We start from the raw sequence: 27,500 nt of genomic DNA on the forward strand, positions 1-27,500 counted from the left end.
CAGTACTGTACCGCAACTTTAGTCACTGATAGCTGATGAAGCAGCGTGTATTAGGCCTAATGGTCTAGGCAGCGTGACTGTGACGAAAATTCGCCGATGGCCCAAGTACATGGTAGTAATGGGCTACAAGCCATCGCAGATGCTTGCGGCTAGTATGTTTGTACGGGTCGCTAAGGAGTGACCGGTCCTGAGATCACGTGTGTGGGTCATATTGATGGCGGTTAAAGCGGCGTGAAGTTCGTCGCCGCGTATACAACACGATCTCCGTGCCTATCAGCGCCTAATCGGCCCCATCTTTGCACGTGCTTTCGAACTTTAAGAAATACGAGCTGCTTTAGTTGCTGTTCCCTCTTTACATGTTGTGTCGTTATTTTGACTGGTCCTCTCCACCTGGATGAGCCTTGTACTAACAAAGGCAGCACCAGGTGACGTGGGGGCATTCTGTGAATTGTGCTGTTCGGGCACTGTGTGTGCGACCCCTGCATTGGCCAGATGTCGAGGAGCGCTCACAGTGACGGTTCGCTACCGGGTCACCCAAGGCAACCCATTCGCGGCACGCTCAGTGCTCCTTTTGCATCAAAAATGAAGCGAAACGCTTACTTGAGTGGCATCGAGCCCAAGAGGCTTGGTGGTGCACGGGACATGTGGCACTGCACGATTATCTGCACCAAATATATCACATATTCAAAAAACGAAATAGCAGATATTTCATTTGCAAATCAAATTATTGAAACATTCACTGTTCAATTCAATTTGGTGATATTCGTGTATTTGCACACCCCTACTATTTTCAGTACTTTTCATTGTGACAGCAGTTCCATGGACACTGCAGGTGAATTTCCACCGTCGCCATCGGCGTCACTGTGATGTTCTGTATAACGTCTTAGTGTGATAACATCGCCGCCGCCCGCTGTATGCTGTAGGTAGGAGTGAAAGCTTGCGGGGGTGAGCCAAGAAGGATGGTGGCTTGACGCGGCAGTGTCTTTGTGTGCTGGCAAGGGAGAAAGGTGGGGAGGGTGTGCATGCTAGGAAGGGGGGGAAGGAAGGGGGCAGGTTAGTGCGCACCTCCTCTTCTACTCCAGCATCAGTGGGCTGAGCACAATCAATTTGTCCTACCTTAAAGGCAATCTGCACCGGGTTCGAGTGCTAGCAGACTGAGATAGCTGATGGCTTTGTGTACACTGTGTTCTCACTGTTCAGTTTGCATTAAAGCGAGAGGCAGCACAAAGGGGAATTTGCTCACTGCTGCTGCTGCTCTTCATCACACCAGCATTCTGACAGTGAGTCTACAGTCATCGTGTTCATGTTTGCCTTCGTGCATGAGACAACATGCTTGTTAATTTAGTTAGTAAGTGCATCTTTACAGCAGTTCATGCAGCTGATAAAATTAACCTTACTTCATATAGCTGTCTAATAATTTGCTATTGCAATCAGTGCTTTGCCTGTTGAGCTATGACTTTTTTGTTTCATGGATGAATCTAGCTTCTTTTTTGCAGTGGTAAGGCAATCTTACTTCGTTCAAACATGGTTTAAAAATAACTTGGTTCTCGTGGAGATTTGAAGGAGAATTTCATTCACTTAGTTATATCCATTACTTCGTTCCATCCGATTTTGTTAGAGCGAGGTTCTAGTGTATATCTAAAATATTTTTTTATGCAGTGTAGCATACATTAGAACCCTGTTGACATGTTTTTAAAAGGATCATAGAAAAAAATTTACCCGAAAAAATGTAACCATGAGGAAGGGTGCAAATCGCCACAGCATGTCAGAAACACTGAGTGGCTGCCAGTGTAGTTATTAGATGTCTCGGTGCTTGTACTGTGACCAGGAATGGCAGATGCACGTGTCTGTAATTATGGAACATGTATGGCATTCCGTGACAGTGGCCCCTACCACAATATTTTGTGTACGCTTCACCTCATAACATGGTTCTACTGTGCCGAAGCTGACTAAAGAGAACTGTCAGTTGTGAAATGCAAATAAGACGCTTGCAGGCCTCGAAGTAAATGTAGCCCTGCATTTCGTAGAATTGGCCTTGTGTGCATGGTTCCTGGCAGGTTTTAATCAATCCTCACTTTTTCAGATGCTTCTCCAACTGTAGCTGTGCATGCTTTCCCAATGCTTCTGCAGTGCTTGGCTTGTGCAACTTTGTTAGTTTATTGTAAACTTCAGTAGCTTGTTGCAATGAATTGATAGCTTGTTGCAATGAATTGATAGCTTGTTGTAATGAATTGGCAGCTTGTTACACTGAATTAGTCGCTTGTTGCAATGAATTTGTTGCTTGTTGCAACATGATAGTCACTTTCTCCCTGCACCGTTATATTCATGTGGTGGCCACTTTCAAATGCAACTTAAGATTTGGGAACATTATAGAATGGGGCTGTGTCAAATGGGAACATAATACATAGGAGTCAATAGGATTTAGGTTGGGACCACGAAAACATGACATAGCAGCCAGGCAAACACAACAGCGAAGAACATATCAATGGGGTTCCACTGTATATAATGCCTTACTGTTGCCTTCTCAGTTTTTCTCGTTTTATTTTTTATTTAGTAAATATTGCTATGTGCATAACAGGAGGCTGTGTTGTAGGTTTGCCACTTCTGTGGAATCTGAGGACGTCGAAATGAGCTGGGTGTTGACAGCGATGAAGACATGCTCTTAGTGAAGGTGTCGGGCTGAAACTGTGATACCTTTAGATTAAAGTTAATAGTTATTACTGCCATATATACTAACATGACTATATCTATGCCTTTTGATCTTGCACAGCGTGTCTACCAACCGGGAAGACCGGAAATTCTCAGGGATTTTGAATACTCTGGAAATACTCAGGAAAAACTCACAGAATTTGCGCTTCTATCAGGAAAAATTAGCTGTAATTTTATTCAAATGGAACGAAACTCGCGCTAATACTTGCTCGAGTAACGGAGAAAAACTAACGAATCGTCTTTGACACCATGTCAAGGGCTGGAGAAGTTGCCAGTGTACAGTCAACAGCAGATTTTCCGGACATGCTCGATAATTCGAACGGCCTCATGGCACCACCACGTACCCCACAGAGTCGATGTATAAGAACGACTGAAATTTCGGACGCAAGAACCCTTCGTCAGCTGATTTTTCAGACATTTTGCCTTGATCGCATGCCCGAAAAGGCAATAATAAAAGCCACCACCACCGCCATTTTGCTTATCTTGCGGCCTTGATCCGGCGCTCTCCCATGCAAAAACCCTCTGGTAGCCGTAGCCATTACGGCGGCAACTCTAGGCCTATCTGCTTCGACATTTGCTGTTAAGCTTCTTGCCGTTCGCTGCCATGTTTTTAATTGAAAGAATTCGCCGATGTCAGCAATGGCACCGACTCCCCGTTCGTAATCCTCGCGATTGGCTTCGAAACTTGGAAAGCACGACGCCTTAAATAATACCAGTTCCCGGAAGTTAGCTTCACCTCAATGCAGTAATGTTACACGCTGAAGATTATGCAAAGTAGTGCGGTGAAGCTTAAGCGTAGGAAAGAGCAGCTGTTATGGGACACAGTATGTATTACTTAATTATACATGGTGTGCACCCGCCGTCACCTGTCACAGTACGAGCACCGATATGACTAATAAGTGTACTGGGAGGCCTTCATAGCTTTTTTCGGACGTGCCTGTAGCGATTTGAGTCTCTAAGGGCACTAAAACACTTGCATTCATTTTTTTCGGACTCTTTTGCAGACCCTAGCGAGTCCGAGAGATAGGATGATGACTGTACAACTGACCAAGATGATGCTTCAAATAGTCTGTGAGGCGAACGTGTGGCGGAAGGAGGACGAGAACAGAAAGGACCTATGCTTTGAGGAATGAACGGGAAAGGAAGTGCGCCGCCGCTTCTTTTAAGGGGGTTGAGCTCAAAAAACAAAGTGGTGGCTTACGCCGAGATGCAGGTGTCCCGCATCCAAACCAAAATAATCTCTTTAAAGCAGTGAAACACAATACTGGGGCGTTGTGTGCGGGCTGAGAGTATGTCAGGACAGGTGAGTTTGACTTTCCAGCTGCTGAAAGAGAATCTCACTTGTGACAAAGTTCGGGCCTCATACCAATGAGCTTGCTATCAGTTTATAGAAAGAGCTAGTATTGGAATATATTTACTTCCGTATGCATCTCCTTTACATTCATATTTGAAAATGTTCGACTCGATTTGTAAGGGGTATTACAATTTTTTTAGAAGATATTTTTTAGAAGCTGTGCATTTTACTAACTCCTCTCTTCCATTTTCTTTTCGAATAATATAGACACTATCTCTTGCTATTCAAACTGGATTAAATTGTTTTATTTTTTTATTTTTTAACATGCTTACTAGAGAGCAACAGCATTTGGCGACATCGTGCCAGCCCGTCTGGAGATAGAACAAACCTCTGTGCCACTCAGGAAATTTTGCAAAGGCACTCAGAGAAAACCTGGAAAACTCAAGGAATTTGGAAATACCAATTTGGCAGAAGCCCTGTTGTGTGATTTGGTGGTTTGGTTACTTGTAAGTGGAACTTCCATCTAATCAGCTGAACAGATTCTATAAATGTCAAATGAAGTGTAGTACATAACACCGGTAAATGAATAGCAGTACTTGCCCACCAGCCTCACTGTCGTAATTTGTGTTTCACAGAGGCCTGGTGGGACCACGGGGCATTCAAGTGGTGGCCATGAGTGCCACCCTTGCCAACTTGTCTGCCCTGGCAAAGTGGCTCAGTGCTGACCTCTACCAGACTGACTTTCGACCTGTGCCTTTGCGACAGCTGTTCAAGGTCTGTGTGTGTCTGTGTTTGCGTCTATCTACATACTGAGCAAAGTGTATGTCCCCAAAACTGTGCAATGGCCATTTGTTTATTTATTTGGATACCCTCAGAGCCACTAGGGCGTTACAGAGAGGAGTGGTTAGCACATGAATAACTATGCAGAAATGGCGGTCTTGAATGAAGACTCATCGGGATTGCTGGCGGTGGTGGTGGGGAGGCGGTTCTACTTAGAGGCAACCTTTGGTATAAAGGAATTAGCACACTGGTGTGTGCAGAAGCTAGGCACATGGACTTTCAGATTGTCATCAGTGCAGGAGAAAATGTATGAAGGAGCAGAGACAAGTTCACATTTTAGCTCTGGGATATGATAAAAGATTTCAGTCGAGCACCTTTCCGTCTACTTGCTAAGTCAAGTAGTTTGAGAGAATGCTTGATTGCTGACACGCTTGCGTTGCAGTTGTAGTTGTGCACAATAAAACGGGCACATCGATTTTTTGTTTACTCAGGGGAGGAAGGTAAGGTAGAACAAGGATCCCAAATACATTAGGCGTATTCAAGTGTTGACCTGTCGAGAGTTTTATAGAGAGTTAGTCTTAGAGAGCTTGGAGTAGAGGAGAAATTACGGCAAATGAAACCGAGGCTACGATTAGCGTGAATAATTATGTAGTCAATGTGAATTTTCCATGAGACACTATTCGTAATGTGGATACCAAGGTATTTATGCGAGTTAACTGAATCTAGGGGTACATTGTTAAGCACATACAAGTAAACATCTGAGAAACCACCTGAGCGTGATATTGTTATAGACTTGCGCTTATGAATATTGAGCGTCATCAGCCACTTAGAACACCAATGAGAGACATTGTTAAGATCGGTTTGAAGGAAGACCTTACCTTGGCTTGGCTATTTTGTGGTGAATAACATGGTCATCAGCATATAATTTTATGGGTAAGGAGACTTCATTAGACAAATCATTAATAAAAATAAGAAATAGCAATGGTTCCAGGACTCAGCCCTATGGTACTCCAGACGTGACAGAACAAATGGGTGAATTACAGTCATTAACAGAGACAAATTGGGTTCGAGAGGTTAAAAAACTTTCGATCCATTTGAGCACATTTGAGTTGATGTTAAGTTGTGTTAGCTTTAATAAGAGAAGGCAGTGCAAGACTGTTGAAAGCTTTGAGGAAGTCTAGATAAATGCAATCAGTAAAAGAACCACGGTCAGTGGCAGTAAACAAACCATTAGTAAAGACCAGAAGTTGTGTTTCACATGAGAAGTACTTCTTGAAGCTATGCTGAGAGATGGCAAAGAAGTTATTGTCCTCAAGAAATGAGATAAGACTGCAGTAAATTATGTGCTCCATCAGCTAACATGGAATACTAATAGCTAATAGGTCTGTGGCTGTCAGGGTTGCTCGAAATACCTTGTTTTGGAACAGGAACCACCTTCCTCGCCTTCCAGTCGCCGGATAGCTCTGAGCATTGTAATGACTGTGAAAAAAGATCTGACAAGATAAGGGATAAATAGGTGTTAGGGCTTTTCAAAAACTGAGCATGAATACCATCAACACCTGGAGAGAATACTTTCAGGTTCTCAATGAGTCGAGATACACCGGTACAGTCAACAAACACTGGATCCATCTGAGGAAATCCGGGATTAGGGATTTTAGGCAGAACATGGGTAACATTACTCAAAAAAGAGCCAGTAAAAATGTTCTGCAATGGTGAGCAACACTGACTGCTGGACATGACAACACTGGATTTGTTAAGCAGTTCAATAGACTGTTTTCAGGGACCGTTAAGAATGTTCCGAAATTTACGCTAGATGTTTCCTAGTAGTGAAGGCAGGATATCAAAGGAATGTGTTCTTCTCACAGTGCATTGCCCATTTATACTCTGAGAAAGCTGAATAATAAGTTGACCAGCGATAAGTTTTCATGGGCAAGGGCCATGGCCAATATAGACTCTTTTTGTGTTCCGAAGTCTGTTTAGGGATGGCGTAAGCCACGGGGAATTAAAGGTTGCGTGGACATTGTCCAAAAGCACATATTTTTCTATAAGCGATAGAACCAAGTTTTTGAATGCTGCCCAGTTATGGACAGAGCAATGCGCGAAATTATTTAAGTAAACATTAGAGAATGCATCTAGTTCCATATTAATTGAGGCAAAATCTCCTCTTGCAATGACTTTTTTGGGGTTGGCCTGTCGCAGGATGCATACATTACATACCAAGTGAAGAATGCAGTGATCGCTTAGTCCAGACAAATGAGTGAGTTAAGAAATAGTGCCAGGTGATGTGGTTAGTATGATTATGGTTAGTAGGCTCTAGGTGCAGTGCACGTAGGATTTTTAACTAGTTGAGTGAGATTAAAATTGGCGCAGAGATTAATGAACTTGGCACTTTCAGATGAAACAGATGAAACTGCTTCATAAGGACTGGACCGCACAATATCAGCAAAGTTAAAATCGCCAAAAAACAAATAGTACAGTTAAGACGCAGAATATCAATGCTGTGCGACGTGTCATGAAATTTGTCACAGAATCCCCTGGGCGTATTTGGTGGTCAATAGCAGCTGCAGATTGTTACATCCTTATGAACAAGGCGCACACATGTGTAAGCAAGCTCTAAGGAGCACTGAACAGGGACAGCCTGTAACGATGAACCCGCAGGTACTACTTTCAAAATGACTGCACCAGTCTGAGGCATAAAGTCACAGCAGTAAAAAACAAATCTACGTATTGAGACAGGGCAGAATTTCTTTGTTATGAACCGTTTGGGAAAGCCACGTCTCAGTCAGCATAACTAAATCAGCATCAGCATCATCAATCACTGACAACGATTTATCACATTTGCTTAGCACAAATTTTAAGTTTCTCGAAAAGGAAGGCAAGCTGGTTGACTGGAGTTGGTGCAGGGCTTACAGTGCTGGAATGCTACGTGGAAGCACCGTGTTCATTAGCAGAGGCATTAGAAGAGGTGGCGGTGGGTTGACCATTATTTGTTGTTGAGTGTTCGACGAAAACTCGTCTGGCGAGGAAACATATTGGTGCCAAAAAACGTGCACTTGCCAAGAATAAAATAAAAAGATTTTTATTTGTATTTTTTATTTTATTCTTGGCGAGTGCAAATTGTTTGGCACCACCATTATTTGTTATTTTAGTTACATTGCAAACATTGTGATTCAAATTTTCATAGCAAAATACCGACAAAAATTTGCAAAGCATGACATATACATGAGATGCAAAAATGTACGCTTTGAATTATAATTTTACCATTTCAAGAAAATATAAATTTACTCGGGGCAACTCGGAGATATCTATCCAAGTACACGTAAAATGCAGACGTTCTCTTATAAGACAACTGCTGCACTGATTTGAATGAAATTGGTTGCATTTGAGGAAAAAGGATAAATTGTGATGACTTTTAGAAATGGAATCTTGACCTAGTGCCTGGAATCGTTATGAATATTCCCGAAAATGAGTATGTCTAAAATTATATTGAAAGAATTAGTTTACAAATCTGTAACTCTGCACCAAAAGAAGGCATTGCAGTTTTGTAAACTTCATGTGCTAGAGCATCTGAAGCGGACAAATTTGATATGTACAGAATTCACAGGTTACATGAAACTGCTAACATGTTAAGAGGGGTTTTGCAAAAGTCTATCACAAACTTGTGGTACATTTCAAAACAAACATCAATCTTGCCTGATTTAGATGTCTTAATAGGTGCAGCTTACATAATTATGATATCAGTATTTATCACCGTTTGTACATTACATTTTTTCTGCAATTTTCAACAATTTGTGATAAAAATTACTGCCTAAAGAGGAAAAAAACTGATTTCTAAAGCATCTAGATGTGAAATTTTTCTTTTAAATGCAGCAAGCTTCATCAAAACTTGTGCAGTGGTTGCTGAGAAAAACGATTTCTCTGTTTGCACGTATTTAGGTAAGAGCTCCGAAGCTAAAGCTCCTTCTTAAGGCTATAGACCATTTTTTCATGGGCGCCACCATATTGCGTAGGCAGTGGCGCCATCTATAGACAGTCGGCGTGCTGGCTTGGGCGAGTGCTTCGTGTGGTATGCCATTTATACACTCAACGATAGTTTATGATGCTTATTTTTGTGCTTGTGTGGTCTATTTAGTAGGAGGTGACTTCCTTGTGGGAAACATTTCTCCGAGATGTAGTGAAGTTAGCATGGCCAGAGTTAGTGCAGTGTTGAGGCCAATGGGGGACCACCTAGTGCAATGCGTGCATGTGTGTTTGAGCCTACATTCACCTCAGAGATCAGTTGGGTATTTCTGAAAATTCATTTCATTAATGTGATCTTACTGCAGCATTCCCAGTATTGTTTTAAGCTGTGGTTTAGCAGCAGTGAGTAGTTAGGAAACGTGACAATTCTAACAATGTGGGTACCATTTTGCTACAGAAGAAATTGTGCTCTTTACTTTGACGAGTGGTAAAATTGTTATCTGTAGACTCATTCTACGAGGTTTCCACCAACTAATGAAATAGTTTTGGTTAGTAATAGCTGCATACCATAGTGTGAATCATACTTGTTGAGTGGTTGAGCTGCGGACTGCGCAAGCATCCAAAGCAGTGGTAGATGCTAGGTTACAGATATATTTTTTTCTGTATAGTGCATGGTTCAAGCATACGGCATGGTCATACAAGGTGTTATTGTGGCGTTAGCCATTGTTTTATGTTTTTTTTATGCGAGGGAAAAGGATGAGAACTATTTTATTTTACTTTTTTTTCTTGTTCTTCCTATTCTCTATAACGCACTCAGCCGTCTAAACGGGACCCTGAAACGATTTTGACCATCTTGTACAAATGTACTGAGTCGTTAGATTAGGTCCTTCTGATCATTAATTGACGCATCTAAGTGCTCGGCGTAAAGCATGTGATTTATTATAACATTTTAAATATGTATGTTGCTGCCGATCGCAGCACACTGCTCGGCGGAATTTTCAGCCGCCCCTACCCATATGACATAAATCACCCAATTGACGTCAGTAGTACGAGCTATCCGATTGGCTGCCCAGGGTGCGTCATCGATAATTTTTCCACCTTTATGGTGAACAAATGATGTTCGTAATAGTTGGAATGTTAGTTAATTTGTTTCTATAAAAAAAAATTAACAGAAAGAAAATGCACCAGAAGAATTTCTCACTACACTTAAGCACTTCTGGCACACAGCAAGCGTCGTCTGGTTGTGTTACAACGTGCTTCATTTTTACGAGAGTTCCACAGTCAGAGTCGGTCTGTCTTTTCGCGAGCACTATGATTCGACTTTGTTGCGTTGTGGACTGCAAACACAGTGACTGGCAATATGCCAGGCTGCGACATCATGTACCTCTGCAAGGCAGCAGACGAGCGGACTGGCTGCAGCGCATCGGACTGCCGCTATCCAATTGGCAGCAGGATTTGCGCGTTTGCGGCCACCGCTTTACAGCGGAAGATTACTAACGCAATAGCGTTTCGTGAGTCCAGTATTAGGGTAAACGCAAGTGCAAGGGGACATGGCCTGGCCGTTTGACGATGTCTTTTCACGGGATGAGCAGAAGCGCAAATGTGAATGGTCTGCACAGTGCAGCCACCTGGTGGCACAGAACTCAACCACACACAGTAGCAGTAACAAAATGTATTCTTCTTTGCTGCTGGTGTAAATTTTTCGCAGTAGTGTAATCATTATCACATTGTTTTTGTAAATGTTTAAAATGTTTTACACTTGTTTAGAGGAACGTAGTGACTGGCAGTATGCCACGCTGCGACATCGTGTACCTCTGCAAGGCAGCAGACGAGCGGACTGGCTGCAGCGCATCGGACTGCCGCTATCCAATTGGCAGGAGGATTTGCACGTTTGCGGCCACCGCTTTACAGCGGAAGATTACTAACGCAATAGCGTTTCGCGAGTCCAGTATTAGGGTAAACTCAAGTGCAAGGGGACATGGCCTGGCCGTTTGACCATGTCTTTTCACGGGATGAGCAGAAGCACCAATGTGAATGGTCTGCACGGTGCAGCCACCTGGTGGCACAGAACTCAACCACACACAGTAGCAGTAACAAAATGTATTCTTCTTTGCTGCTGGTGTAAAATTTTCGCAGTAGTGTAATCATTAACACATTGTTTTTGTAAATGTTTAAAATGTTTTACACTTGTTTAGAGGAATATTAGCATTTTGTTTGGCTGGTTAAGCTCTGTGCCAACAGGTGGCTGGACCGTGCAGACCGATTAGGCCGCTCACATACGTCTACGCTAAAGTTCCTTAATCAGTTTGAGTTTATGCCTCCACCATTCTGTCGAAATGCCCAGCTCGCCTGTGGTTACCGGAATGCCAGACATGTTCGGCGCTGCGACAGAATGCTAGCAACGCATGCTGCTTCGATAGCTCTCGCTTGGGGTCGACTGCCAAGCAGCTGGCAGAGAATTTGGAGAGGCTTCGTGCGCTCGCTCCTAGAGAACTGGACACCGACGACACGATGTGCCATCTTGACGCAGAACCAGTGAAGGCAAAGCTTAACCCCGATCACTCTACGGACAAGTTGAGGAGAAAATTCATGACTATGTAGGAGAGTAACTTATAATTGTTCGTAGCTCTCTTAATATGAGACGTTTCACACAAATTGTGGTGCGAATTATTAACTTTAGCTGCAGCCTACGCGTCTACAAAATTTGTCCGAACTGTTTCAGGGGCCCTTTAAGAAAACTGTGAGCTCACAAATGGTCATCAGATTCTTTTTTTGAGATTGCCTTTGGATATTACTGTATTACAGAGCAAAAAGGCAATGCTGAAGCACTAAGCTTATATGTATCATGATGGTTTACCAACCGTAGTGATTGCTGTCTTGAGCAACGTCATCAGCCTCATACAGGAACCTAATGTAGACATAGCCTAGTTATTTCAAGTCTACTAGACTCGAAATCACAAGGCTTAATCGTCAAAACAATGGGAACACCAAAACATGGCTAATTTCAATTCGGCTAGACTTGAAATGTGTGAGAATGATGCCAGTGGGTGATGCATGTTTTATAATGATTGACGCTTAGATGTTTCAGGGTTGCATTGGGTTGGCTGCACTCGAGCATTCTTATGTTTCAGTTCCCACGCCAAGTAATCACAGTGAGAAGATTTTCCAATTCACATTGGAAATTTACAGACTGCATTTCTTTTCGTCGAGTGAAAACCAATACAGCCAAAATAGTTCACAACACAGCTGATGATGCGTGTTGCATTTTTGTGCAGCCCAAAGAAATTTCCACATACTGTAGCTACTGCTGCACCTGAAGGGTACACAGTGGTTGTTTGGTGACCTTGTATGAACTGACATCACGTAAATCATGGAGGACAAAGCTAAGACATCTCCAAATTGTTCAATCGCAACACATTCCACCAGGGCTGCGCCGGCTCGCACATGCCAGAGAGGAGGAAAGGCTTGCTGCCCTTCCCTCCTCACTTGATGAAAAGGTGAATTGTAGCTGTGCTGCAATTTTTGTGTTGCCAAATATGAAGCTCCCTTCCTCACCCAATCCATGAGATTCCCATTGTGCAAAAATGAGCCTTAGTGTATTTGGCCACAACATGCCTTACTAAAATATGATAAACTGTCAAAATGTAATTCCAATTTGACAATAAAGAAAGTTGAAATACAGTCACTTATCATTAGTTCAAACATAGCACAGACCACCTAAAATTCAGAATAAGCGGGAGTCCTGAATAATGGATTAACCAGAAAAATGACTGTCTTTGTTCTGCTAGTGGCCAGAAAGGCTTGTCAACGTGCTGCTGCTCAAATTTACCCTTGCATGTGACCTGGCTCTTCTGCATTTTGACCATTGTCATACTGTCACTTTAGATAGCGAGAAGTGAGACCAGTGCATGCACAAATTCTCTATTCCCAAACAATTTGAACAGTGGTCGACTGCACTTTTGACAGCCACATAATCGTAAGTTTCTTTCCAACAGTAATTGTCCAGCATTTCCCTCGCATTACTGCTGCCTTTGTATCAATCATTATTGCAGCAAACGTATCAATCCTACTTGTGAAGAATTAAGGTGTATATCAAGGTTCCTTATATCCCGGTTGAATTCCTATATTTTGTATGTATTATGAATGCTTCTGCAGCAAAGACCACTACAAGGAATTCACCTGCAGAACAAAGGGATCTGTGTATCCATGACAGCTGATTTGTTGCTACACAATCCTACTTGTGAAGAATTAAGGTGTATATCAAGGTTCCTTATATCCCGGTTGAATTCCTATATTTTGTATGTATTATGAATGCTTCTGCAGCAAAGACCACTACAAGGAATTCACCTGCAGAACAAAGGAATCTGTGTATCCATGACAGCTGATTTGTTGCTACACAATCCTACTTGTGAAGAATTAAGGTGTATATCAAGGTTCCTTATATCCCGGTTGAATTCCTATATTTTGTACGTATTATGAATGCTTCTGCAGCAAAGACCACTACAAGGAATTCACCTGCAGAACAAAGGGATCTGTGTATCCATGACAGCTGATTTGTTGCTACACAATGAGTGCACCTCAGTGCCACCACTGAGCTGCGGTGGTTGACAGCACAACAAAGACCTCAAAGGAGGGTCAAGACTCCCCAATAGCTACAGTAGTCTGAGAAAACAGATGCTTCTTGGAAAGCCTAAGAGGCTGTGCATTTTTCATACATAGCTCGGTGTGCATAAGACTAATAATTAATGTATAAATGCCGAGTTCACGAGGAATTTGAGGACATAATGATGACTTGACAAATAACAAGGATATTTCTGACAATGATTGATATATTTGTTCAAAATTTTTTAACATTGTTTCTTCTATCTGTGTTTTCTAAGGCTGTTGAACAAAAGCATCTTGAGCCTGAATTATTGACAGAATTCTGCATCAATAATGGCTGCATGTTTGGATCAGATAGTGAATGTCGGTTTTGGCCAATGCTTTCATAATAAAGCCTCTAGCGAGTTTTTAGGATTTTGTGGCTGTTTGTTACTCTTTCTCAGTGATGCCCTGCATACATAGCAGTGTAGCAGGTTTATATATGAAATTAGGATGCTACATTGAGGGTAATGCGGCCGCAGAAGTTCACAGTCACACACTCTTGGGTGGTGCAGTCCCTATGGGAGCAAGCAAATCAATCATTTCAGTGACAGTGGGGTGTAGTCTCTGACGTTGCAAACGCAGGGTGGCACCTGATGACATCATCATGCACAGAAAGTCTACTACTTGGAGCTGCTTGGCAGTGGCCATAATTGCTTTTTCAAGGTTCTCACTCATAGTGGCCTGAACCTGCTGGAAAAACACCACCGGCTAAATGGTGTCTTACCACTGGCAGCACTCTCTTGCTTGTTCCTCTTTGTCTTTAAAGGGCAACTCCAGTATTTTTTTAGCCATATTAGGATATTGTCATTTTCAACTGGCATCGACAGTCCTGTCACCATTAGGGTGGTTCAATTTGCTTAGAAATTTATAGATAATTTTAAATAACCAATAAACGAGATACCAAAACCGAAACGGGTAGCTGCTTCGTGTGATGTCATGAGGAGTCAATGACGTCAGATCCTACACTACCGTAATGTAAACACGCAGTACATGTGGCGCTAACGCCAATAAAGCTAAGCTGATGATGTCTCCTAACAACACAGGGAGCTTTTACAGAGTTTCTGAACTATACAGCGGCGATTTAGGCAATGATTTCAGTGACAGTGGGGTGTAGTCTCTGACGTCGCAAACGCAGGGTGGCCAGCAGAAGTTGATGTGTTGGGAATGCAGCCAATTTTTAAAATTAATTTTCAGGAAAACTAAATGACTTGCGGCCATATAGTTTGGCACAGATAATCAGAGTGCAAAAGAGAATATATATTCAAAATATTGTTAAACTCAGTGTACACCGAAAAATCGCTGGAGTTAAGCTTTGATGATGATTGGCCATAAACTGTTGTCTTACCAAAAAAAAAAAAAATTGGCTTTGGAGGCATTCACAAAGGTCTCGAAATTGGTGCATAAGGCGACTGGGACAGCGTACAGATTCATCTTGTGTGTCCAACTGGAAGCATATTCTGGAATAAATGTGCTCGATAGGTGATAGAGGGGTTGCGAAAGATAAAGTGCCCAGGCAGATAGAATGAGAATGTCTATGGTGATTTGAAGCCATGCCTTCAGATATCTTTTGCACCTGGTAACTGGTAGCTGTAGGTAAGCTAACAAGATGCCTAACCTTACCAAAATCATAAATGCAAACTCCTGTCATGAAAACGTCTTAAGTATATATTCGATGAACAATGGAAAATGAGCTTGGGCCTTTCCTTTGTCTTTATTCTAGTGTAAGAAAGTTTGCTCAAAGGAGTTTCCATTGATCATTCTGGTGACTCAAAGAAAGGCCAAAGAAGTAATGGAACACAGTGGGAGAGTAAGTAAACGATTGGTGCAGATGCAGAAACGTAGCCACACAGCAAAGTTTAAACGGAGTCGTATTTCACCGCCACATCACAGTGAAGTTGCCATGAAAAGTAGCATCGATAAGCTTCACTGTCTATCAGAGGGTTTGGAAGAATGAAACACAGATGGCTACTGAAGCAGAACAACAGTGCCACCGTGAACAATGAAATTTTTGCAGCTGGGCCAGCATTTGTGTGAAGGTCCTGACCTGCGACCTGTCCGGCGTCTGCCAGCCAGTTCATCAGATGACCCAGAGGGCCTCCTCACATTGTGCCTGGAGACTTGGGCTGAAGGGCACGCACTGCTGGTCTTCTGCCCGACGCGGCGCTGGTGCGAAGCACTGGCTGCCTCGCTGGCACGCACCGTGCAGCAGCTCGTCGCCGGCACTCGCAACCCAGGCAAGTCAACGTCTCCTGCCAATTTTGAAGAGGCACATAAAGCAAACAAGCAAGGAGTTCATTCAATCATTCTCAAAACTTTATTAGTGTCCTGAAGCCCGGTCTTTTCAGACCGAGGCGGGCCACGTCCACGTCGGCACTGCCAGGTCGAGCCTTATGGCGTCTTCGTGTACCTTCTGGACAGCCTGTAGTTGATCTTGATAAGAAGAGCTTAGTTGGTAAAAAAATATTGTTAAAACTGAAAGGGTACAAACTAATGCAGTTTAAGTTAAATTTTATTCTAATTTTGGCAGATACAAGAGGCCTGTGTGAATGTTCTCAGCTGGGCTAATTGGTTTATGTTCAATGTAGCAAACAGTGTAGATGATGGGACGAGAGATAAAAACAGAATGATAAGAACAAGCAATACGAAGGCCGTTTGTCTGTCTTTTTCACATCTCTTGCACCGTTGTCTGTGCTGTCTTCCATGCTGAACTAGAGGCATGTTTCATCATCTGTACTGATGAGACAAATATCAGTTTTACATTAGGAAAATTCAGGAAGATTGCTCACCTAATGCCAATTAGGTTTAAAAAGAAAAGAAATGAAATGCTGGTGTACCACATTTCTGTTGTGTTGCTACACTGAGTCTAGAAAGCTTTTGAGTAATTTTTGAGGTTGGTCAGTTATGACAGTGCAACTCATGGATGCCTTGGCTACCTTATGGACAACTCCATCTGGTTGTGGAGAGAGCTTCTGCTCATGTATAACTGCAAAAGTAGTTTGGCCAAGTTTGGTGCTGCTTTCTGTTCATCTGAGCTTGTGTTGCTTGCTTACTCTTATAAAGGCAGCCACAGTGAAATTGTTAAAAGTGTTGAGCATTACTTGCTTTGCTTTGAAATAATAGTTTCAACAATCTTTCGGTTATGAAGTTTCGCATGAACTTCTGATGGGATCTGAGCAGATCGGCCAAGCCGTGACGGATGGTCATCATCTAGCTTTTGACAAATGTAAAAAGTGGCGATGTAAAATTGTTTTTGTGTCGAAATCCGGATGGGTTACTTAAACAGTTAAATAAAATATTGATACTGTATGTGTCATGAACTACCGTGTCTCTAAGATTACGTGCTATAGACAAGCAGTTCAGTATGACATCCCGAGCATGTGGCAGTGCTGCCGTCACATTCACTTCAGGCAACAAAATAAGTTTAGACAAGTTTTTATGATGGAAATTTTCTCTGAAGGGAATATTAATGTGTGTGGCTTAGTTTTCCCAACTTCCTTGGCAAAGTTTCAACATGGTGAGCAGCATAGTAGAATGGCAGTGTCGCTGCACTCGTATACCCTCATTGCTCATGCAGTGCCCCTTTGTTTGCAAACGTGCATTCTGTCTACCATAAATAAAATGTTTGTTTTCTACTTTCCTAGAAAAGAAAAGAGCAGAACTGAAGGATAGTTTAGCAAGATTGATAACAGTAAGTTGATCGGCATTCATCCTGTGTTCTTTTGCTAGCACAATGAAAAAGACTGAGCGTGCTGGACAGTCCTGTGGTCCCACAGTTTCTCGTATTATTCATTATGCTAAAAGAAGTGCATAAGGAATAGCTACAACATCAAAGCCAGCATGTGTTTTGTGTTTGGAGTCTGCCTTTGTAGATAGACAAAAATTGTGGCCAAACCCATTTTGCGATGACTGTTGACCGTAATACATTGAAGCAATATAGGTGTGCAATGTATTGCCACTGTAGAAACGAGTTATGTATGAGGCATGTGCTGCAGTCGGATTCCTCTTCCGTGCTTCCCTAAAAACATTTGGTGCCCTCTAGCACCGCCTCCACGAAGCCTGTGCGTGGCCTCCAAAATGCGTGGCGCAGCAGTGCATGTGAGCACTGAGAAATGTGTCATGCGGTAGCCGGGCTCCTGTCTGTACATGCTGCACCATCTAGTGGCACTGCCGAGAAGTTTGTGCATGGCCTTTGAGACAAGAAGCCTGGTGCACGAGCGACTGCAAATGCTGAGAATTGTTGCCTTGCTTGCCGCACACTCACTCAGTGACCCAAGTTGGCGACAGGTTCATTGGAGAGCAGCACATACGCAATGCATTCTTGTCACAGCTCGCTAAATCATTGGCGTGAAAGGCGTCCTTGAGGAGCCCTTGTGATGTGGGTGTGATTCCACTTAGCATTGGAGAAATTTAAGGGATCTTTTTCGTTGTTGCAGATCGGCTCATTGAAAGTGGTACATACCAAGTTACTTGAGTTGGTGCCAAAGATGTTGAGTGAAGAGCGGCACACACCCACTGGCACCTACCCAGTGATCTAAGTTGGCATCAAAGAGGTTCATTAAAGATGAGCACAGGTTGAGTGCCCCATACCCAGTGCTCCGATTAGGCTTCAAAGAGTTTCTTCGAACGGCGGTTCCTACCCAGTCCTGCGTCTGCAGTGACCCATGTCGGCATGAAAGAACTTTGTTGAAGAGAGGCATGCATGTACACATTGGCACATACTCCGTGACCCAAGTTGATCCTGTGGTTGGTTTCGAACACTGTTACTTCAGCATGGCAGCCCAATGTGCCCAATTTGACTTTACATACAACATGCATACATACATACAAACATATGAAGTTACATACACAGACATGCACACACGCATGCACACGTGCACACACACATACACACACACGTACACACACAATGTGTGTGTGTTTGTGTGTGTGTGTGTACGTGCGATGCTGCGACACGGGTCTGCTGTAGTTAAAAATTCCCCTTCCACACACGCACGCACACACACACACACACACACAGCCCCAGGAAAGTGTGTGAAGTACCTGGAGAATACTAATGCATTAAAAGTAATGTCTGCCACCATAGCATGGAGGGGGGTGGGGATGTAGAGTGGTGATTTGTTGTTTGCATTTAAGGTGACACACGACAGGAACTGGCCGAAAAGCTGCGATCCCAAACATGCGCGGCAACGGGTCAACGTCTGCTAGAGCAGCTGCGGTCCACACCAGGAGCGATGGATCCTGCTCTGGCCTCGTGCCTCTCTGTGCAAGTGGCATTCCACCATGCGGGTGAGTTTCCATCTCTGCACTTAAGGGGAAGGTATCACTGTTGCCATCTTGCATGTAGTTCAGGTTCTCCTACCAGGCGATGGCACTCAGTCATGTGAAGGAATAGGGGGAAAAAATCTGCTCCTTGCCGTCGCAGCATGCTCTGATCTGTCCCTGTTGCGATGCTGCGACATGTGATCTGTTGTAGTTGAAAATTCCCCCTCCCCCCTTTTCAGGAAGAGTTGTGCCTGCCACCATTGTTGTTTTGTTGCAGCTGATGGTGGCCATAGGTATGGTAGTGGTTCGTCATTGTCACTTTTGACGTGGCGGCCATGTGAGTGCGGGCCGCTGCTTCGAAAACCGTCTCGATAGATGGCCTGCAGACTGCAGTGCTCACTACCTCAGCGGAACACAGCACTTGTAATAATAAAGACAGACTAAGACTGAAACGGACGGAACCTTGAGTGACGTTGATCGTCAACTAGTCTGTCTTTTTTTTTCTTTTTTCAGCATTCTGCAAAGTACGGGCCCGCTAAAGGAAGGTTCTATGCTTGAAATGGTAAATGTAGCTTTATGCGTATAAACACATATATAGAAAGGGAAGGAAATTGGTATTGAGCGCAGTAACTGTCTAGCGGAGGAGGGGTGGTGATAAAAGAGAAAGCGTAAGGTTAGTTGAGAGTATAGAGTAAAAACAAAATATTTATGACAGTGCGCCTAAGCAAAAAGAAAAAAGGCAGTTTGTGGAGTGACTTCCTCGAGAAAAATTGTCATCGGCACTGTCAGGTCGCGTGGAACAGTGAGGTGGCGAGGCCCGACTGCCTGAAGAAGTCACAGTGCTTTTGTAAGCTACCCTAGGCCACGTGCATGTGCATAGAAATTAGGGTTGTGTGCACCATTGAAACCAGTTTTGTTTGGACCGCACGTGCCTCGTGACCTGATGCCTTATTTCCTGCGTTCAGAAGTCCCCCCGCAAGCTCCTTTTCACTACTTCGGTGCTTTTGGGTGCCTTGCAGTGTGTCAAAAAGGGTTCTTTTTATGTGCATGCATGGCAGAAAAGCTTTGCGTGTAGCCAACTAAAGCGCCACTAGCCTCATGCATCCCAAAACAGATGTCGTTTATGTAAAAGGTGCCAAATTTTTTTTTCAGTGCTGTTTGTAAATTGCATGAACATGAATGTGGATCTGGGTGGTGAACAAATTTTCCTAGGCCACCGGCTATGTCCTGGTGCATGGTGCCGGCTCCTCCTATCGGCGAAGCTAAGCAGCGTTGAGCTGAGCTGGTACATGAGAGGGTGACCACTTGCTGGAACGCCGACTGATGTTAGCTCCGCCTGCCATGGATTAGCTCAAATTTTCACTTTGTGCGACGCAGTTAAGGTAATGGTGGTGAAGGATGTTTCTTTCCCTCACACTTACAATTCCTCACGACCAAAAGTGCATCAAAAGCTGAAAGAAGGTGAGCAGACACTATCCACACAAAGGTTGAGGTAGGCAGACATAGCCAAACTCTATGCTTGTGGCCTGCTTCCCTTGTGTGCGCGGGACATTGCCTTCTCTCCCTTTCAAAAGACGCCGTGTTTCCTATTGTCTCACGAGCCAGCTGAATGGTTTTTTTGGCACTCATCGCCATGTCGAAGCATGCGGACAAAGCCCTTAAAATGCTTGTCATCAGTATTTGCAGTGCTCGGGGGGCCAGAATACCGATGTCATAAATAGTTGAGATTTTTGGTCTGTTTGACCCATGGACGAAGCGCAAACGGCAGCACTCCCGGATATGAAGTCATGTGACACCAGGATTGTCTCATGCTTGTTTACCTCATGCAACAATGGTGCAGAATTATTTCCAGTCACTTCGTCCATGTGCGTGTGTGCTTTTAGCTCACCATTGGTGTGGGATGGGCGGTGAGAGAAACCAAATAAGGACACTATTTATACACTCTAGTACAGGTAAACGCGCAATTGCAGTTGCATTCTTTCACACGGTCTCCATATCGATGCCCTGTGATGCACCTGCTTGTGTACCACCTAGCACAACTATGCGTCCTGCAGTTATGATATTACACAGAAATCATCCGCGTTTCATGTGCACCAATCGTCCAAGAAACTTACTTGTCAGGTTCACGAAGAATTCGACAAGCGAACACGTGAAGGAAGGAATGCAGGCCCAAGAATACTGCTTGCGTGTCACTGCATTCCCTGCAACTCAAAACAGGAATAAAAGAAAGCATTATGACTGAACTGACAAATGTCACTCAATGACATTATGAATGTGCATATGTGTGCACAAAAAATGTTTATTATATGGGTTTGTTTCAACATTTGCCATCTGTCAATTGCTGATGTCCACTTATTTGGTTGTTTACCCAAATATATTGCAGTAGTAGACAGCAGGTCTAAATTCGAAGGTTGCAGGTGTACTGTGGAGATGTTTTCCAGAAACGATATTCTAGTAGATGTGTGCGAAATCTGATTAGCATATATAATGCCTCCTATCAAATAATCATTATTTAATTCGATTCGTCGTTGGCAGTTTTCGATTGGTACCAAAAGTTACTATTCGCGCACCCCTACAAAATAGATAGCACACTACACGTGGTCAGGCTGTTTTATTGGGATAAAAATAACTCGCACGGCGCACGTGCCGGGCTGTCGCGGGTGCACCCGCTAGAGAGCCCGCGCACATGGCATTGGAGGGCGTGTCATTCGAGTTTCAGAGCGGCGGTGCAGCGAAATGGTAAAACAACCGGTAGCACAGAACATTCACTTTAGGAAATGTACACACTCTCACCACTGCTAATACTAATTGTGCAAGCTATGATCAGAATGACCATCGCAACCACTCGCGCGTAGCCAATGAAGCAAGTTTTCTTAGATTTGTTAACCTCTGACTCTCGTTTCAAGGTTTTATGCAAATCCCACAACTAATTTAACTATTCGCTTCAAAAATTTTCAATGCTGATTAACACTCGCTTCAACTTTCCTTTGAGCCAAAAAAATTATATTTGCACGAGCCTAGTTTTCTTGCATTTTGGCTTCACCAGTGGCTCCTGTGGGGGGAACTGAAACATAAAAACCCTTTTAAATTTTTTTTCGTTGGTGTCTTGGCACCTTCCATTTTGCTAGGTGTAGTGGTAAAGACAGCCAGCTCCACATGAGGACATTGGGGCACATGGAGTATACATCCTTTTGAGACCATTTGGAGCATAAATCTCAAGTGCAGTTAAACATTCATATAATGAACTTCAATACTGTAACGAAATTCTAGATATAATGACGCATTTAACTTTTTTATAACTTTTTGTCCGTAGAACACCATGTATTTTTAACCTTAATACAGTAGACTTCCACTAATTCGACCCTGATGGGACCGACGAAAGTGATCGAATTATCTTGTGGGTTGAATGAAACAAGGTGCAGAAACAACACAAAAACACACGTCTGCTTCATTTGGCAGCATTTTCCCGATTTTAATTCGTCCCAAATAAAATGTGCACCCACTTTTGTCCTGTCAAAAGCAGAAAAGTAACATACAAAGGACATGAAAAGCTCCTAAAAAAAATGGAAACCTAATGCGCACCCGATTTTTAGCAAGAAAAATGGGCACGGGTCTAATACGTATTGTACAAAGGGTGGTCGATTTTTTTGTAGTCTGCTTTGTTGCATGGGCTTTAAGGTCAGCTTTGCCCCAAAACATCCAGGTAATGTGGTAAAGCATACCAACGTCGTGAAGGCAGTTTCTGGTATCATGCCCTGTTGCACCGTGCAGGCAATCTTGGGCACAGTTTTCCTAAAAACAACAAACAAACGAAAAAAATCCACCTCCATTGCTTGTTGTAAAAGTGGATGTACAGCAAAGCTGTTGCCGACGTTACACACCACTACCACAGGCGATGTACGTCACGCCCACACGGACATGTCCAGAAGTGCAGCATGCGTCCTCATTCTTCTAGGCCCTCCGCTAAGCACAACTGCATTATTGAACTAAATTAATGTTTAAAAGCAAAATGCGTAGGAAAAATGCGTAAAGTATGACTTACGCACAAGCTGCAGACATCATTACTTCGGATTGTTATTTGAATAGGTGGCAAAGCATTTAGCACAGCATACCACCTCATTCATCTAAGCCCTCTGCCTAGCACAAATACGTTATTGAACTAATTGAATTTCTTAAATTAAAATACAACTTACGCACAAGCTGCAGACATGAGAGCATCAGATTTTCATTTGAATAGGTGGTCAAACTGTTAGCACAGTATACATCCTCATTCTTGTAGGCCCTCCGCCTAACGCAAATACATTACTGAGCTATTTGAATTTCTCAAAATATATATGACTTAAGCACAACCTGCAGACATGATAGTACCGAATGGTAATTTGAATATACGAATGTTACGCACAAACTCAAATGCAAAGCCTTCCAGCTGCCGTTTGTTTTTGTGTGAGCAAAACTGTGCACGCAAACATGAAAAAATTTGTCGGGCCGCAACATTCATATAGGGATGGATTACCAGCGAAGCTGTTTAGGCTGCCTACATGGGCTGCATACATTATGAAACCATACATTTTTTTTTTTTCAGACGGCACCACACTACGCCAACACAAGCGCTGCCGCAGGCACCGCACCTCCCACGCACATGCCGCAATCGCTGCTGCAGCCGTGCCGGCATCTGAGACGTGCATGATGCTATAACCACAGAACCGCAGGCCGCGTACAGAGGCGCCATCACCACACTCTTTCCCCTTTCCCCTACCCGACTCCATTGCTGTCCACACGCCTTGACACCGATACAGGTGGAAGCAGCCCAGGGATCCCCCCTGAGAACACATGCGGGGGATGCATACATGGACTAAAGGCAAACAGCTTCGCTATAAAATCCTGACCATCCAGAGGCCTACAGCATCAATGTAAAAAGGCACGTGTTAGAATTGGGTAACTACCGTAATCAGGCAGTGATCTACGATTATTGCTTGAAAATATTCCTAGGCAGGAGCTGAAAATTGGCATTTTCGACGGATGACTCCACATTTCCTGTCCCCTAACATCCGTCAAGGCAGACGCTACTACTAAAGAGGTTGCTATTGTGGTCACGCTATTGGTCGGATGCGTCCGTGCTGACTCATCTAGTTCAAATTATCCTTTGAAGACCACTTTTAGGAGGCAAATAATGAGTTTGGGCTCGTAGAAATGTATGGGTGCTGGCCGGGGCCTTCGGCCAGGATCGAATTAACCGAAAAATTGGATTAACCACAGTCGAATTAATGGAATTCTACTGTATAATGAAGTGTGTTTATGCACAATTTAAATATAATAAAATTTCACTGCCAACATGAAAGATTATCGAGTCAATAAATGGGAACTGCCGCGGACACAGATGGTAAAGCGGTAGAGTTATTGAAGCTGCTTGCAAATGCATTTCTCAATATAGCCCGCACTGCAACAGAGAGCAGCCACCGAAGCATAGTGGCAAGGCTCGCCATCACGTTCTGTATAAAGTCCAAATGCATTAAAGGGCAACTCTGGCAATTTTGTGACCATGTCAAGGTAATTTAAATTATAGGTTCGTGACACCCCCCTGTCATGCGTCTGATAGCAGAATTGTTCCACAAATTCAAAAATACTTTTAAATCAGCAAAAAAGCACAAAAACAAAACCAAAACCTGATTGAGCAATCTCACAAAACCTCTTCGTGTGGCGTGAGAGGTAACCCAGCAGGGAAGGCGCGCAAGTCATGCTGATTTTACCCGCGGAGCAGACGCTCAGCTGATTCGTGACCGTACCGGACGTTCGAGTGACAGTGTCAGCTGCACCAGCTCTTCGGATTTGTCATACAATGGCAGCTACAATTCTGATGAATTCAGTAGCCATGAATTGCCGTTCGCATACGACCCACCACCACGAGAGTCAAAGCCCATGTGCAACATGTCGCGCTGCTTGCTATTTTAGATGTTTTACCCCTTCGTACACTCACTTTAAGATGTAGAGCACAACTTTCCACATTTGTATGTCACAAGAACGCCGCTGAGAGTCCAAAGCACCGACCGGTGAATTTGTATTGGCAGGTACAGCAACCGCTCCTCGTTCACTTGAGATATAATGCTAGCTGCTCATCGGTGACATCAATTAATGTCAGAACATATTAAAACACGCAGATTTTGTGCATGTCAGCACCATTACATCACTCTGAGTTGAGCTGATGTAAGCGACCACGAGAGAGAGAGAGAAAAGTTTAATCATACAAAATGCTGAGAGAGTCGGCCTGAAGTATATTCCTCTAGCCAGCTACTCAGCATTGGGGGAAGGGGAAGAGGGAAAGAAAGAGGGAAGAAAGAGGTGCATGATGGGTGACGATGACAATAGAAGGAAGATGTAGAACATATGGCAAGCAATTTGGCATGCTCAAAGTCTGCAATCCAGGCCCGTAATTTTTAAAAAGTTCAGTAATGCCTGGATGGCCTTGAAACTCGATTGAGCATCTGGCCAAGGGCCTAAAATAACGTCCTCCGACAACGGTGCGCTGTCGAGACGCGTAAGCTCGTTGTCCAACCTTTCACGCTCTTCCACGTACTTAGGGCAGTCACAAAGCACTTGACCTATAGTCTCAGTCACATTGCACACCTCACAGTGTGGAGACTCGGTGCGTCGCATGAGGTGCACGTATCCGCGCGTAAACGCTACCCCCAGCCTTAGTCTGTGCAGAAGATTGGCACAGTTTCGTTGAATTTTCGGTGGTAGCCTAAAATTCATGGTAGGGTCCAATCTCTGGAGTTGTCTGTGGCGGTTATCCGGATTCTCCCAGTGTTTTGCTGTCAATTTTCGGATGACACTGGAGAGGAGACAGTTGGCGTCCGCTCTTGAAAAAGGAATTGAAAGCAGTGACTCTCGTTCTTCGAGTGCTTTCTTCGCTTCGGCGTCGGCTAGTTGGTTGCCCTGTATACCACAGTGACTGGGAATCCACTGAAATGTGATGTGGTGGCTGTTTTATTGCGCTAAAGTGTAGAGCTCGGCAGTTTGAAGAGCCAACACTCTGTAAGCGCTTTCTTTCAACACCACTCTAAGTAGTTGAAGAGCCGATTTTGCGTCACTGAAGACTGTCCATATTTGAGGAGGCTGTCGCGAAATATATTGAACGGCCTCGCTGATTGCCACTAGTTCTGTAGATGTTGTAGTCGTCTTGTTATGCAGACGAAACCGTCGAATGACTTGATGCGCAGGCACGACGAAAGCCGCACCAGATGCATACGACGAGACCGATCCGTCTGTATACACGCTCACTGAGGAGTCATATTCTTTCGATATATATTCAAGTGTTAAATGTCTGAAGCCGACGGTAGGTATTCGCGATTTTTTAGAAATTCCGGGAATAGATAGACGTACCAGTATTTTGGACATTACCCATGGGGGCATATGTGGAAGGTCAGCCGGGGCAAAGTATGCTGGTATGGCAGATTCTAGGCATTTAACGGCTCTTGAAAAAGTGGAGTGCGGCCGTATATCGGGTAATGTCGACAAGGGATGGCGTCCATGACGGCAAAGCAGTCTCAGGAATACTTGAAGAGGTTCGCACCGTAGATAGACTGGTAAAGGGGTGACGCGAGCCTCCTCAATTGTTCCATGGGTTGAGGTGCATCGTGGAACCCTGAGACATGTTTTCAGCATCTGTGCCTGGGCACTTTCCAGCGTACGCAAACATGACGGGCTCATACTTGATAAAACTGGCAGGCTGTACCGAATGTATCCGACGTAGAGAGCCTGGGACAGCTGGAGTAGCGAATGCTCAGATGGACCCCACTTCATACCAGCCAGAAAGCGAAAAACTTGAGCAAGCCCAGTTAATTTTTTCTTTAACATTGCCACATGTTTCGACCATGAAACACCGCGGTCAATGACAACGCCGAGGTATTTGTGGTGGGTGACATATGGGATGGCATTTCCATTGATCATAATTGGATACCAATGCATTAGCTTCTGTGTGAACGCTATCGCAGCGCACTTGTCTGGGGCCAGTTCCAGTCCTTGGCACTGCAAGTACTGAGACGTTAAAGAAACAGCTCGCGGCAACCTGGCACGAATTTGCGGTCGCGTGACTGCGGATGCCCATATGCATATGTCGTCTGCGTAGGTACTGATGCGTACTGTATCAGGAATTATTTCCACAAGGCCAATGAGGGCAACATTGAAAATAGTCGGGCTGAGAAGTCCTCCTTGAGGCACTCCACGGACCACAGCGTGTCTTGTCGTTTCGCCATCATTCGTGGACATGAAGACTGTACGACCATCTAGGTAATTTTCAATCCACATGAAGAGACGGCCGCCGATGCCTAAATTACTGAGGGCATCAAGAATGGCTTCGTGCAACACATTGTCATAAGCTCCTTTTATGTCTAAGAAAACTGCTGCTCTAAGTCGGTGTCGCTTTTTTTCGTGTTCGATCGTGGACACGAGATCAATGACCCCATCTATTGCAGACCGGCCACGTCTAAATCCGGTCATCATTTCAGGATAAAGCTCATTCTTTTCCATGAACCATTCTAATCTAGTGAGCACCATCCGTTCTGTCACCTTACTGACACAGCTAGCTAAAGCTACTGGCCGGTAAGATGACATTTCATAAGGCGATTTTCCTGGCTTTAGGAGGGCCACCAAACGGCTGGTTTTCCACTGCTTCAGGACTGTACTGGATGACCACGTGGCGTTATAGTATGACAGCAGGACTTTCCGACCTTCCATCCCAAGGTGGCACAGAGCAGTATATGAAATACCGTCAAGTCCAGGGGCAGAAGATCGTCTCGACGCAGCAAGTGCAGCTTCCAATTCCGGCATCGTGAAAGGAAGGTCAAGACGATCA

General features: G+C 43.9%; 1 protein-coding gene across 1 annotated transcript in view; it reads left to right on the forward strand.

Annotated features, from left to right (window-relative positions):
- The window catches only part of PolQ (DNA polymerase theta), a 206,752-nt gene that overhangs the window by 42,199 nt on the left and 137,053 nt on the right, over window positions 1–27,500 (forward strand). The window contains exons 7-9 of the mRNA XM_075700430.1: window positions 4,639–4,777; window positions 15,402–15,621; window positions 18,521–18,673. Coding sequence (XP_075556545.1) covers window positions 4,639–4,777; window positions 15,402–15,621; window positions 18,521–18,673 — 512 coding nt within the window. The remainder of the gene's footprint in view (window positions 1–4,638; window positions 4,778–15,401; window positions 15,622–18,520; window positions 18,674–27,500) is intronic.

This window comes from Dermacentor variabilis, chromosome 7, assembly GCF_050947875.1.
Source record: "Dermacentor variabilis isolate Ectoservices chromosome 7, ASM5094787v1, whole genome shotgun sequence".
NCBI lineage: Eukaryota > Metazoa > Arthropoda > Arachnida > Ixodida > Ixodidae > Dermacentor > Dermacentor variabilis.